Source organism: Neoarius graeffei, chromosome 2, assembly GCF_027579695.1.
Source record: "Neoarius graeffei isolate fNeoGra1 chromosome 2, fNeoGra1.pri, whole genome shotgun sequence".
Classification (NCBI taxonomy): Eukaryota; Metazoa; Chordata; class Actinopteri; order Siluriformes; family Ariidae; genus Neoarius; species Neoarius graeffei.
The window spans coordinates 57,855,570-57,871,154 of NC_083570.1; the positions used below are offsets into that span (position 1 = coordinate 57,855,570).

General features: G+C 44.2%; 1 protein-coding gene across 1 annotated transcript in view; it reads left to right on the plus strand.

Annotated features, from left to right (window-relative positions):
• The first annotated feature begins 1,787 nt into the window (after positions 1 to 1,787).
• LOC132869657 (protein saal1-like) overlaps positions 1,788 to 15,585 on the plus strand; it is a 28,574-nt gene continuing 14,776 nt past the window's right edge. Inside the window, exons 1-3 of the mRNA XM_060902953.1 lie at positions 1,788 to 1,910; positions 2,012 to 2,113; positions 2,797 to 2,880. Of these exons, the coding sequence (XP_060758936.1) occupies positions 1,788 to 1,910; positions 2,012 to 2,113; positions 2,797 to 2,880 (309 nt within the window). The remainder of the gene's footprint in view (positions 1,911 to 2,011; positions 2,114 to 2,796; positions 2,881 to 15,585) is intronic.

The following is a 15,585-nucleotide window of genomic DNA, read 5'->3' on the forward strand; positions in this document are numbered from 1 at the left end:
ATTCAAACATCTTGCCTTTCTTAAGCAGGGTTCTAAACAAACGTCTCTACCTTCACTCGTTACCCAAATCTTCGATGAAGTGCTCCACCTCAGCAGGGGTGTTGAACAGCCTGGATTTTTCTTCGTAGATGAGGAGCAGCCGTGAAGGAAAAACGATACGATGCTTGTTGATTCCCCTTTCGCGTAACTTCTGTCTTACTTTGTCATAAGCCCTCTGCTTCTTGTGGGTTTCTGCAGAGATGTCAGGGAAGAATCGGACGATGTGATCCTTATATTTAAGTGTCCCTTTGGCCTTAGCCACCCTCATTACCTGTTCCTTCTGCCTGTAGTTTAGAAACTTCATAATGAGAGTTATTGGAGGAGGCGGCGTAACATCATCCACCTTCTGTGGTTGTGGGCCAATTCTGTGTGCACGTTCTAATGCGAGAGTGGTGTCATTCATTCCTAGTATTGACGGGATCCAATTCTCTAGAAATTTGCATGCATCTCGCCCTTCTTCATTCTCGAGTAAGCCCACTATCCTCAGATTATTTCTCCGACATCAGTTTTCCATGTCGTCTGCCCTCTCGATCAGCAACTTCACTTGGGCCTCTAAAGTGTTGGTGCAAGTCCTAAGTTGCACTACTTCATCTTCTGTTCCAGAAATGCGTTCCTCCACTACTTTCATTCTTTCTGTGACTTCTTTAATCATTTCAAACACGCCGTCTATTTTATTTGTTACACGTTTCTCCATTCCCTTTATTGCATTCATAACATCTGCGTTGCTAGGGCTAAAGTCAACGGCTTCAACAGACTCACAATCACCATCTTCTTCCGTCTCCCCCTCTTCACCATGGTCAGGATTATCCTCTTGTTCTTCGATAACTTTCTCTTGATTTTGCTTTTTTTGGGAAGCAGCCTGCTTTCGACGTTGTGACATTGTGATATGAATCAGAATTACTTATCGCTTGTGAGTAGAATTTTAGCTTTTAAGGATTTATCTGATACCACTGCAGGAGGGTTGAAATCTAGCAGCCTCTCAGCACCCCGTCATTACCGGAAGTCGGCAATACGCGTAAATATAAAGGGTGTTTGAAATGCCAGGGACTAAGGGAATATGTAAGTGTGAACATGTAGAGCATATGTATATTGTAAATAACTACAAAATTAAGCAGTTTTACTCTCATTGGGTTTTGACTGTTCTGACACCCTGTAGATAGACTGACTTTACAGATCCACGATCGGAAATTTGGGAGCCAGGTTACCGAGGACTATAAAACGCACAATATAGACTGTATAAATACGAAGTATCAGTTTTAACAGTTATTATATTCATTACATGGGGCGGCACGGTGGTGTAGTGGTTAGCGCTGTCGCCTCACAGCAAGAAGGTCCTGGGTTCGAGCCCCGGGGCCGGTGAGGGCCTTTCTGTGTGGAGTTTGCATGTTCTCCCCGTGTCCGCGTGGGTTTCCTCCGGGTGCTCCGGTTTCCCCCACAGTCCAAAGACATGCAGGTTAGGTTAACTGGTGACTCTAAATTGACCGTAGGTGTGAGTGTGAGTGTGAATGGTTGTCTGTGTCTATGTGTCAGCCCTGTGATGACCTGGCGTCTTGTCCAGGGTGTACCCCGCCTTTCGCCCGTAGTCAGCTGGGATAGGCTCCAGCTTGCCTGCGACCCTGTAGAAGGATAAAGCGGCTAGAGATAATGAGATGAGATGAGATATTCATTACATTCTCCGATGGTAATGAGAACTGCACTGAAGAGGCAAAATGACAACATGACGATCTTCTCCCCAAGACTCACCACAGATGGACCGTAACCCATTGCCGCCTCCTGACAGAGATGATGAGACAGCTGAAGAGGATGATGCTATTGGAGAGACTGTGTATAGCAAGCATTGGCTCTTTAGCACCTTAACCCGCCTTATACAGGTATTCACTGAGCTTTCAGAGGATCTTTATAAGAAATTAGTACAGATGGAATAGCAGAATGGCTTATGAATAAGTGTTTTGTTTTGTTTTGTTTTTTGTAGATGGTGACAGAGCAGGACTCCGAACAGGGAGAAGGTCTGACAGAACTGTCGGATGAGCTTGAGGAGGAGCTGTGTAAAGTCTGGGATATGGCCATGGACAAGGTAAGGTACACCATATCACATTTGACGTTTTGTGTGTGTGTGTGTGTGTGTGTGTGTGTGTGTGTACATATATAATTCAATATTTGAACTGTGGAAGAATTTTATGCATATTCTATGCACATCATATGAACACAGTCACTTGTCTTTGGCTATTGTTCAAAGACAAGATGTTATATGCATGGTTTTTATCTGTGACTATTATTTCAACCAATGAAAGGATGATTTAGAGTCTTGAAATGCATTACACACATGAAGGTCAGTTTATTTTTCCACCCTTTTGCTAACAGGATAGTTTCCCAAATGAACTATACAATAGTGTAGAGTCAGAAGTTACTGGGAAATGTTTACACTAATGTTATAATCTTTGTAATCCAGGACTGTTCTGTTGACCTGTCTAGCGAAACATGCACTGCCCTGTGTACTTCTTGTTTAATCAGCACTTGTCTCACACGTCACACCATAGTTCTGCAGAAACATTTCATGCTGATGGATGATATGGAGGAATAACAGTAAAGCACGCTTGACTCTACAAATAATTTTACTGTAATAACACAAGCAAGAAGCAGCTTATTACAAAGCGTATTTCTGGACAAGCAAATTCGGCTTCTCTTCACTCATCCGTATTATTTCAGGCTTTATTTGTGTTCTTGTCAACAACGTTCACGGTCTTTTGTTGTCTTTAGGATGTGGCTGGTTTTCTACAGGAGTTCAAAACTCCAGATATCCTGTTGGGAGTAATTGCCAAGTCCCATAATCCACGCCTTACTGTAAGTAAATCATGACTATCTGTCCACATTGTAAGTAAAGTAAATATGACTACTTGATATAGAGATAATTATGTATTTCACATAAAACAGTGAAGTTATGAATGAAAATGATCATTGTTTGAAAATGATCATTGTTTTTAATTATATTATTATATACACATGACTCTTTTTATTCTCAGTAATTACTGTTATGTACAGTGGTGCTTGAAAGTTTGTGAACCCTTTAGAATTTCCTATATTTCTGCATAAATATGACCTAAAACATCATCATATTTTCACACAAGTCTTAAAAGTAGATAAATAGAACCCAGTTAAACAAATGAGACAAAAATATTATACTTGGTCACTTATTTATTGAGGAAAATGATCCAATATTACATATCTGTGAGTGGCAAAAGTATGTGAACCTCTAGGATTAGCAGTTAATTTGAAGGTGAAATTAGAGTCAGGTGTTTTCATTCAGTGGGATGACAATCAGGTGTGAGTGGGCACCCTGTTTTATTTAAAGAACAGGGATCTATCAAAGTCTGATCTTCACAACACATGTTTGTGGAAGTGTATCATGACACGAACAAAGGAGATTTCTGAGGACCTCAGAAAAAGCGTTGTTGATGCTCATCAGGCTGGAAAAGGTTACAAAACCATCTCTAAAGAGTTTGGACTCCACCAATCCACAGTCAGACAGATTGTGTACAAATGGAGGATATTCAAGACCATTGTTACCCTCCCCAGGAGTGGTCGACCAGCAAAGATCACTCCATGAGCAAGGTGTGTAATAGTCGGCGAGGTCACAAAGGACCCCAAGGTAACTTCTAAGCAACTGAAGACCTCTCTCACATTAACATTAGCCAATGTTCATGAGTCCACCATCAGGAGAACACTGAACAACAATGGTGTACATGGCAGGGTTGCAAGGAGAAAGCCATTGCTCTCCAAAAAGAACATTGCTGCTCATCTGCAGTTTGCTAAAGATCATGTGGACAAGCCAGAAGGCTATTGGAAAATGTTTTGTGGATAAATGAGATCAAAATAGAACTTTTTGGTTTCAATGAGAAGCGTTATGTTTGGAGAAAGGAAAGCACTGCATTCCAACATAAGAACCTTATCCCTTCTGTGAAACATGGTGGTGGTAGTATCATGGTTTGGGCCTGTTTTGCTGCATCTGGGCCAGGATGGTTTGCCATCATTGTTGGAACAAGGAATTCTGAATTATACCAGCAAATTCTAAAGGGAAATATCAGGACATCTGTCCATGAACTAAATCTCAAGAGAAGGTGAGTCATGCAGCAAGACAGCAACCCTAAGCATACAAGTCATTCTACCAAAGAATGGTTAAAGAAGAATAAAGTTAATGTTTTGGAATGACCAAGTCAAAGTCCTGACCTTAATCCAATCAAAATGTTGTGGAAGGACCTGAAGTGAGCAGTTCATGTGAGGAAACCCACCAACATCCCAGAGTTGAAGCTGTTCTGTACGGAGGAATGGGCTAAAATTCCTCCAAGCCGGTGTGCAGGACTGATCAACAGTTACCACAAATGTTTAGTTGCAGTTATTGCTGCACAAGGGGGTCACACCAGATACTGAACACAAAGGTTCACATACTTTTGCCACTCACAGATATGTAATATTGGATCATTTTCCTCAATAAATAAATGACCAAGTATAATATTTTTATCTCATTTGTTTAACTGGGTTCTCTTTATCTACTTTTAGGACTTGTGTGAAAATCCGATGATGTTTTAGGTCATATTTATGCAGAAATATAGAAAATTCTAAAGGGTTCACAAACTTTCAAGCACCACTGTAATTGGTGTTGTGTTTTAAACAAAACCACAGAACAGGAACATGAGTGAGTTTGTAGTGCGAAGAGCAAACAAGGAAATGCTAGTTTTTGATGAAGTTAGTCAAACAGTACCAGTCAAAGTTTAGACACCCCTACTCACTCATAGGCTTTTCTGCATTGTGACTATTTTCTACATTGTAGAACAATACTGAAGACATCAAAATTGTGAAATAAATCGACAAGCAGCTAAACTCCATCTACTGTAATATACAGACTTGTCACTACTTAAAACTAGAAGTCCTTTCGATTTCATAAAATCGGTGAAATTTAGTTCCCTCTGAAATTTGGTCATTGTGATATGTTTATTTCTGTAATATCTAAAAAAAAAAATCAGGCCATTCTGTGGCTGGGAAGGTTTTTTTTTTTTAAATTTGAGGGGATTCCTGAGCAAATAATGTGCATGAAATTGCTCACTTCGAGCAGTCAAGCAGACAGAGGAAGTCCATGTGCGCATCTACAGGTTTACCCTGACCGTGCACTGACGCTTACATCATTCTGTTGCTAAACGAACACTTGATCACACCGAGGTGCTCGCTGACCACCGATATTTATTCGTTTGGTCCTGCATTTCCTTTCCTTCGCAACATAATATCTTTTCTTCTTGCTTTCTGTTACTGTAGTCGGTCTTTCACGTTTCATTCGCACACTCACGTCCTCCATTTCTTCTTCTTCTGTGTTTTTTATTGGCAGCTTGCATACGACGTGCACTACCGCCATTTACAGGGCTGAGGTGTGATCCTTGAGGGAGTTATACTACTGCTTTATCAAACTGATAAAAAAAAAAAATGGAGAGCAGTGATAACTTCAGACTCTATTGGCTAATCCTGTTTCCATCAGGTACCTGACTATAGCTGCTGTCTGTCTGTTGGGTGCACTAAGCAAGGTACTCAGTGATATGGGTGTCTTAATTGCCCTTTGCATCTTCTCCCTCTCATTAGAGTACGCTGAACAGTGAACTAAAACATGTTCCACTCCCTCCCTTTCTCCACAATGCATACAGGCTCTTGTCTGGTGCTTTCCCACAATGTGTAACCCACTATTCAGACCTGTGTGTCCAATCCTCAGCCTTGTAATCCACACCTCCTCTCTACGTTTCAGTTCCCCACTCCATCTAATGCCAACTTTCTTCTGTAAGCTGTACAGATGTCTTCCCCTTTCCTCTTGGTCCCATCGATCCTGCCACAATTTGTTAATGTTTTCCTTAAGTATAACTTTCATTTCTGATCTACTTAAAGGAACTTCAAGTTCTACGTGCTCAGCCCCAGTTGCTTCTTTTGCCAACTTATCTGCTGCCTCATTACCCTGAATTCCTCTATGGGCAGGAACCCAAAAAAAACCTGCAGAAATGTTTTTTGCTGTGTTATCTTGTATATTATCTGATGTATTTCTTCCAAAAGATCTTGATGGCTTGAAGACCTTCCGCTAAGAATACTAGTTAATGAAGACATTGAGTCTGAACATACTACCGCTTTACTGGGTTTTGTCTCCTCTACCCATTGCAGGGCCAATATTATTGCTATCATTTCAGCTGAAAAAATTGAAAGAAAATCTGATGTCCTTTTTGTAATTTGAACATTAAATTGAGGGATGTGTACTGCCGCACCTTTTTTGCCATCTTGGTCCTTTGAAGCATCGGTATAAATTTGGACTGTGTCATCAAACATTATATCGATATAATGTTGTACAGTCTGATAAACACCTCCAGGTTTAACAATCTCCTTTGCTTCCATGTTGACTTGGGGAAAACAAAAAATCCAAGGGGGAATGATAGGTCTGGCAGAAGTTTTACATACAGGGATACCACCTAACCCCACCTGATTTGCCTGCTGGGTTCCCTCCCACCCAAAGCTATGTACAGAATGTTCATATTCCCAACAATCTATAAGTACCTACTCTTTTGGTAGGGTACTGTCGTTGTGTCCCTGAAGGGTTAACCAGTACATACTTGATAACTGAAGCCTTCTGAGATCCAGTGGCATCTCCCCTGATTCTACCTGAAGCGCTGGGATGGATGAGGTCCTGAAGGCACCACAGCATATGCGTAAGGCTTTAGCTTGCACTCTGTCCAGTTCTAGAAGAGAAGTCTTAGTTGCTGAATTATACACTATACACTAGGGCTGTAACGATACACCCAACTCACGATTCGATTCGTATCGCGATTTTTGACCCACGATTCGATACACCCACGATTTTTTAAAATGTTTTTTTAAAGTAGTAAATTTGACTTATTAACATTTACTTACTTACATTAACTATTTAATAACAAATAATTCAGACCACTGCAGAGAATGAGTAATATGTATGCAAAAATGAACAAATGTATATCCAAAGATTGTTTTATTTCTCAAAATAATACTGTTGAGCCGGAAGCTCTGTTTTTTTCGGTTCTGAAAAAGTAATTTTTCCAAATCGTGTAAATCCATTAAGATTTTTTTTGGGGGGGTGGCTCTCTCACTGTCTCACTCTCATAGGGCCAATGATTTTCTGTGATCGCGGAAAACAGATGGAAATTACGGAATTTTTATGGTGAAACATTGCTCGCGTGTCAAAATGTAACTGCCGCAGAAGGCTTCCGCCCAAGCAGACATGCCTTTCCGGTCAAGTGATTGTGATTGGCTTGTGGCACACCTAGCCAGCCAATGAGCTGCTTGTTTACAGATTCGCTCCCCGCGTCGCAACCAGAATGGCGACCGCTTAAAAGAAATGAATGCTCTGCCAGTGGCGAGTGTGGACGTTGCGTGACTCGCAGAAGATTGTCGCAGGTCGGCGAAAAAACGACTTACTAATAGATATAAAAAAATAAAAGTAATTTAAGTAAGTTTAAAATGTAATTTAAATAAAAAGTAAAGTATTCATAAATTGAAGTTTGGAAGCGCCTCTGTTTTTGGGCTGAGGAGAAGTTTGAAAGGGTGTACCGCGATTCTGCCTTCTTGTATCGCGACACGGATCGTGGCTCTGCATATCGCGATTTCGATTTCGATACGCATATTCTTACAGCCCTACTATACACCCATAATCAAGGGCCGGTCTGATCAGTGCAGTGTATATTCTTTTTAGGGATGTATTTGTTGCCCCCCAGTCACTTCCTGCTAAACATTTCAATATGTTAATACTCTTCTTACATTTGTCTACTGTTTTCTGTAAATGTACTTTAAAGGAAAGTTTCACATCAAACCATACACCTAAGTACCTTATACTTTCTACCTGCTTAAGTAGCTGCCCATACAATCTAAGATCCATCTTAGGATTGACCCTTTTTTTGGAGAAACAAATGACCTGCATCTTTTCTACAGACAAATGAAAACCCCACTCATGAGACCATTTCTCCACTTGACTTATAGCAGCTTGTGTCCTACTCTTTAGGCAGGGTTTCCCATACATAGACCATTGTGTGGCGCAGCGCCACACACTGGATTCCTAGCGCCACACAATCAGACTCGCGATTTTGAAAGAAAAAAAAAATTTGTTGCGTATCGTTCCGTTCATTCATAGTGCTCTCTCTTCTTGTTCACGCGCGCACGCACACACAGAGAGAAACGGAGAGGCGTGTACACACAGAGAGAGAGAGAGGCGTGTCCACAGGCCTGCCGGTGCGCATATACCCGGACTGCAAGTAGTCCTGTTAGGCTAATTAAAAATAACGCAGCCTTCCCGATTCGCCTCCGACCCCTTATTTTAAAAGGTAGCCTACGTCGTGCTCATGATGAGCTTTATCATAGCCTTCTTGGCTTACAGGAAACGGACATCCCTGAGTCAGGCTATAAACCAATTTTGATGCAGACAGTAGCAGCTTGACGCGAGGAACCGGCCTTATTGCATTATCCCGTTTATCCCGCTTCAGCATTCATGCAAGTTATTAATAATGGCTTGACATTCACAATAAATAAGTATTTCCCACTAGCCTAAATAAAATGTTATACTCGCGGGGATGCCTAGTTGATGCTATCTGAAGCATAAAATCTGAATCAGAGATGCACCGATTGACCAGCTGCCGATCGGAATCGGCCGATTTTCACGTGATCGGCCATGACCAGCGACCGGCCGGTCAGAATTAAAATATGCCGATTTTCTGCTGATCAAAACTTGTGTATCACATAGAGATGAAAGTGGAAATACTCGCAATTCGCAACTAAAAAGACTGCAGCTCCTCTGGCAGCTTGAACATGCTTTCTAGTGCGATTGTGTTGCGCTTGCGCAGAACAGTGTCAGTCCTGCGCGCCCAACGAGCTCCGGCGCGCGCGCCGTTAACAAAAAAAAAAAAAATCACTATATTTGGATATCCAAATATAGTGATTTTTTTTGTGCCAGATATTGGATGTGAAAAGAAGAAAATGTTTGTGGTTGTGTGAATTTCCCATTACAGGAATTAATATGTTAGCCTATTACCAAACATCTAGTTAGATTTGTACAAAGAGAGAGAGAGAGAGAGAGAAATGTCTTTTTGTTTGTTTTACAACCTTGGTTGCACTTGATTCCATTGGAAATTACTCTACAAATACACATTTGACAAAGATGATAGAATGGCTATGGTATAAGTATGACTGGAAATTATTTTTGTATTTTGATACTGAATGAAGAAATGGGTTGTTCTATAAGGCATACGTTTTCAGATCTAAATAGGCTTATGAAAGTGTGTTCCATAGCAGTAGGCAAATAATATATGAGGGGGAAGTTGTTTTTGTGCCAGATATTGGATGGGAAAAGAAAAAAATGTTTGTGTGAATTTCCTATTTCAGGAATTAATATGTTAATACCAAACATGAAGAAAGATTTTACAAAGAACAATGTCTTTTTGTTTGTTTTCAACCTTTGAGGTGTTGAAAATTTATTACTGAAAATCTGGCAGAATGTTCTATTAAAGAAAATGGTCTGTGTGTGTGCTGTGAAGTGGTTTGAAAAAATGAAATCGGAATCGGCCAAAATCAGTATCGGCAGGTCACACTCCATGGAAAATCGGAATCGGCCCAAAAAATTGCAATCGGTGCATCTCTAATCTGAATATTTTAAGAAACATATTTATTAGCTTTATTGGTGAAGTAGATAAACCATCACTGCATCACTGATACGCACACACACTGGCAGCTGAATTAAATGTTCTGATAGGGCATGCAGGCTTTGCACCAATTAGGGTAATGTTTTTTCATTATTGTTAGTTGCCTTGGTGTTACCTTAAGTGGTTTCTTACATCTAATTATGATATTTTATTATTATTTTGTTGTTACATTATACTATTTATTTCATTTTAGTATTGGTTGAGGTAAGTGTTGAGTTCAATATTTAAAATAAAAACCTCCAGCTTGTTTTTTGCAATTTATTCCTTGAATGTCAACTAAAGAATGATTGAAAGATTGCCACCAAAAAGGCAAAAAACTAAGGTAAAAACTATAACTTCAATTTTGGTGAGTAATTTTCATAAATTTAAAAGACAGGTTTTCCACCAACATCAGCCCAGCAAACTAATGGTCTGTCCTGTAATGTAAAGTTGGGTCGAGGAATGAAACTAGGCAGGGTTCTGGTAAAAATTGTTTTAGCTGTCTTCTCTTAAAGAACTTAAAAGAACTTAGATTGAACTGAATAATCTCAAATGCTTCTTGTAGCTTTAAAATAGTCCCAGCAGGTGACTCTGAAGAAAAATACTGTGTGTTTGAACACCGCCCGCTGTAAACACTTTGCATACACCCCAATGACTGACTCCACCGACCGCCACAACACCACTGCGCACGATTCCCTCATCGGTACAGTGGAGCACCACAAATTGCTACCTGGTCTGTGGGAAACACTGTTAGGCTACAGATACTTTTACCCCTCATCCATAGGGCCCCATCATCAGCATAGAGGGCCCTATCAATTCTAAGGTCTACATCATTAAACACATCATTAATCATAATATTGAACAAAATAGGGCTGCACACACTCCATTGTGGAGTTCCATTTTCAATATTATATGTACCAGAAAAACTTGCTCCAACTCTCACTTCTATAGTCCTCGTCTCGTCTCGTCTTCTTCCGCTTTATCCGGGACCGGGTCGCGGAGGCAGCAGTCTAAGCAGGGAAGCCCAAACTTCCCTTTCCCCAGACACCTCGGCCAGCTCCTCGGGAAGAACACCGAGGCGTTCCCAGGCCAGCCGAGAGACATAGTCCCTCCAGCGTGTCCTGGGTCTTCCCCGGGGCCTCCTCCCGGGGGGACATGCCTGGAACACCTCCCCAGGGAGGCGTCCAGGAGGCATCCGAAAAAGATGCCCGAGCCACCTCAGCTGATTCCTCTCGATGTGGAGCAGCTGCGGCTCTACTCCGAGCTCCTCCCGAGTGACTGTGCTTCTCACCCTATCTCTAAGGGAGCGCCCAGCCACCCTGCGAAGGAAACTCATTTCGGCCGCTTGTATCCGCGATCTTGTCCTTTCGGTCATTACCCAAAGCTCATGACCATAGGTGAGAGTCGGAACGTAGATCGACCGGTAAATTGAGAGCTTCGCCTTTTGGCTCAGCTCCTTCTTCACCACAACGGACCGGTAAAGCGACCGCATCACTGCGGAGGCTGCACCGATCCGCCTGTCGATCTCACGCTCCATCCTTCCCTCACTCGTGAACAAGATCCCGAGATACTTAAACTCCTCCACTTGAGGCAGAACTTCTCCACCAACCTGGAGAGGGCAAGCCACCCTTTTCCGGTCGAGAACCATGGCCTTGGACTTGGAGGTGCTGATTCTCATCCCAGCCGCTTCACACTCGACTGCAAACCGCCCCAGTGCATGCTGAAGGTCCTGGTTTGAAGAAGCCAACAGGACAACATCATCCGCAAAAAGCAGAGATGAAATCCTGTGGTTCCCAAACAGGATTCCTTCTGGCCCCTGGCTGCGCCTAGAAATTCTGTCCATAAAAATTATGAACAGAACTGGTGACAAAGGGCAGCCCTGCCGGAGTCCAACATGCACTGGGAACAGGTCTGACTTACTGCCGGCAATGCGAACCAGACTCCTGCTCCGTTCGTACAGGGACCGGACAGCCCTTAGCAAAGAGCCCCGAACCCCATACTCCCGAAGCACCCCCCACAGAATACTACGGGGGACACGGTCGAATGCCTTCTCCAGATCCACAAAGCACATGTGGACTGGTTGGGCAAACTCCCATGAACCCTCGAGCACCCTATGAAGGGTATAGAGCTGGTCCAGTGTTCCGCGACCAGGACGAAAACCGCATTGTTCCTCCTGGATCCGAGGTTCGACTATTGGTCGAATTCTCCTCTCCAGTACCCTGGAGTAAACCTTCCCTAGGAGGCTGAGAAGTGTGATTCCCCTATAATTGGGGCACACTCTCCGGTCCCCTTTCTTAAAAAGAGGGACCACCACCCCAGTCTGCCACTCCAGAGGCACTGTCCCTGACCGCCACGCGATGTTGCAGAGGCGTGTCAACCAAGACAGCCCCACAACATCCAGAGACTTGAGATACTCAAGGCGGATCTCATCCACCCCCGGTGCCTTGCCACCGAGGAGCTTGCAAACCACCTCAGTGACTTCGGCTTGGGTAATGGACGAGTCCACCTCTGAGTCATCAGCCTCAGTCTCCTCAGTGGAAGACATGATGGTGGGATTGAGGAGATCCTCAAAGTATTCCTTCCACCGCCCGACAATGTCCCCAGTCGAGGTCAACAGCTCCCCACCCGCACTGTAAACAGTGTTGGCAGAGTACTGCTTCCCCCTCCTGAGGCGCCGGACGGTTTGCCAGAATTTCTTCGAGGCCGACCGATAGTCCTTCTCCATGGCCTCCCTGAACTCCTCCCAGTTCCGAGTTTTTGCCTCCGCAACTGCCCGAGCTGCAGCACGCCTGGCCTGCCGATACCCGTCAGCTGCCTCGGGAGTCCTGGAGGTTAACATGGCCCGATAGGACTCCTTCTTCAGCTTGACGGCATCCCTTACTTCTGGTGTCCACCACCGGGTTCGGGGATTGCCGCCACGACAGGCACCGGAGACCTTGCGGCCACAGCTCCGAACAGCTGCGTCCACAATGGAGGTAGAGAACATGGTCCACTCAGACTCAATGTCCCCCGCCTCCCTCGGAAGCTGGGAAAAGCTCTCCCGGAGGTGGGAGTTAAAGACCTCCCCGACAGAGTGCTCGGCCAGACGTTCCCAGCAGACCCTCACCATACGTTTGGGCCTGCCAGGTCTGTCCAGCTTCCTCCTCCGCCAGCGGATCCAACTCACCACCAGGTGGTGATCAGTTGACAGCTCAGCCCCTCTCTTCACCCGAGTGTCCAAGACATAGGGCCGGAGATCAGATGAAACAACTACAAAGCCTATCATTGACCTCCGACCTAAGGTGTCCTGGTGCCACGTGCACTTATGGACACCCCTACGCTCGAACATGGTGTTCGTTATGGACAAACCGTGACTAGCACAGAAGTCCAATAACAAAACACCACTCGGGTTCAGATCGGGGAGGCCGTTCCTCCCAACCACGCCCCTCCAGGTGTCACTGTCATCTCCCACGTGAGCATTGAAGTCCCCCAGTAACACAATGGAGTCCCCAGTCTGAGCACTCCTCAGTACCTCTCCCAGGGACTCCAAGAAGGCCGGATACTCTATACTGCTATTTGGGCCGTAGGCACAAACAACAGCAAAAGCCCTCTCCCCAATCCGAAGGTGCAGCGAGGCGACCCTCTCGTTCACTGGGGTAAACTCCAACACATGGCGGCTGAGCTGGGGAGCTATAAGCAAGCCCACACCAGCCCGCCGCCGCTCACCACGGGCGACTCCAGAGAAGTGGAGAGTCCAGCCCCTCTCGAGGAGCTGGGTTCCAGAGCCCAAGCTGTGCATGGAGGTGAGCCCGACTATCTCTAGCCGGTACCTCTCAACCTCCCGCACAAGCTCAGGCTCTTTCCCCCCCAGCGAAGTGACATTCCATGTCCCAACAGCTAGCCGCTGTGTCCGGGGATCAGGTCGTCGAGGCCCCTGCCTTCGACTGCCACCCAATCCACATTGCACCAGTCCCCTACTGCTACCTCTGTGGGTGGTGAACCCACAGGAGGTCGGGCCCACGTCACCTCTTCGGGCTGAGCCCGGCCGGGCCCCATGGGCAAAGGCCCGGCCACCAAGCGCTCGCATACGAGCCCCAACCCCGGGCCTGGCTCCAGGGTGGGGCCCCGGCTGCATCATCCCGGGCGACGTCACGGTCCTCGGATTTTTCTCCATAGGGGTTTTGGTGAACTGCTCTTAGTCTGGCCTGTCACCTAGGACCTGTCTGCCTTGGGAAACCCTGACAGGGGCATAATGCCCCCGACAACATAGCTCCTAGGATCATTCAAGCACACAAACCCCTCCACCACAATAAGGTGGCAGTTCAAGGAGGGGTTCTATAGTCCTATTATTCAGAAAGTCCTTAATCCAGTTATACATTTTCCCACCAATTCCCATTTTGTTCAGTTTAATTAAAAGGCCCTCTTTCCATAACATATTGTAGGCTTTTTCTATGTCGAAAAAGGTTGCCAAAACCATCTCCTTGTTCACCTGGGCCTTCCTAATTTTGTTCTCTAAAATGACAATTGGATCCATGGTGGTGTGCCCAGTCCTAAAACCGCTCTGATGCGGAGAGAATAGACCTCTCCTTTCAATCTCATACACCAATCTCTTAGTCAACATTCTTTCCATTAATTTGCACAAGTTTGACGTTAGAGCTATTGGCCTATAGCTCCTGACCTCCGTTTTGTCCTTGCCTGGCTTTGGTATAGGGACAATTATAGAATGCTTCCAACAGGAAGGTAGCCGTCCCTGTTCCCACACCTTATTATACAGTTTTAGTATTACACTCTTAGACATATCAGATAGCTGTTCAATTAGTTTATAACATACTCCATCTTTGCCTGGAGAAGTATTTTTTGCACCAATGAGAGCTCTCTTCAGCTCAAATAATGTAAAATCTTTATCAAGTGCGTTATCACTGACTTCCTTCCTGCCCAATAGTTCTGCATTATCCTGTATCACCTGTTTCCTCCATACTAGTTCATCAGTAGACAGATTGTGGGAGCTATGAACTTTCACAAAGGCTGCAGCAAGCATCTCTGCTTTTTCAATATTCGTTACTGCTTCAGAATCATTATCTTTAAGCACTGGCAAAGAAAAATCCCTCCTTATTCCTCCCATCCTCCTAATCATGCCCCACACATCCTCAATTTTAGTATCTGACCCAAGGGTGCCACAGAATTCCCTCCAGTATTTCTTTTTAGTGTCTTTAATAATCCTTCAAGTTTTAGACTGAGCTTGTTTATATGCTATTAGATTATCAAAAGAGTTATTTAATTTCATCTTCTTAAATGCTTTATTCCTAGCCTTAACAGCTGCTTTGCAATCATTTGTCCACCAAGGGACCATTTTCCTTTGCCTGACGCCAGTGGATTTACCTATGGTTTCCTCTGCAGTGTCACATATTATAGCCGTGATCACTGAGTTCAATTCCTCGACATCATCACCGATATGTGACAGAACCCCCATAAGTTTAACATCCGCGTTCATGTTATATAGTCCCCAATTGGCCTCTCTCATATTCCGCCTAGGATGCAAATTGTCCTCCAAATGAACATAGTGCTCTCTTATCTTGACCAAAATAGGGAAGTGATCACTTCCTAAGGAGTTTTTAAGCACTTCCCACTGAGTGGTTCCTGCTACCTGTTCTGATACTATAGTGAGATCTATGGCTGAGTCCACCCCACGCAACACATCAAATCTTGTCCCTCTTCCGTCATTCATGCACACTAACTTACAATGATCCATAAACTCTTCGACTACCCGCCCATTGTCATCTGTTCTATTACTTCCCCATAGTGTGTTGTGAGCATTAAAATCCCCACAAAAATCAATTTACTACTTACTTGC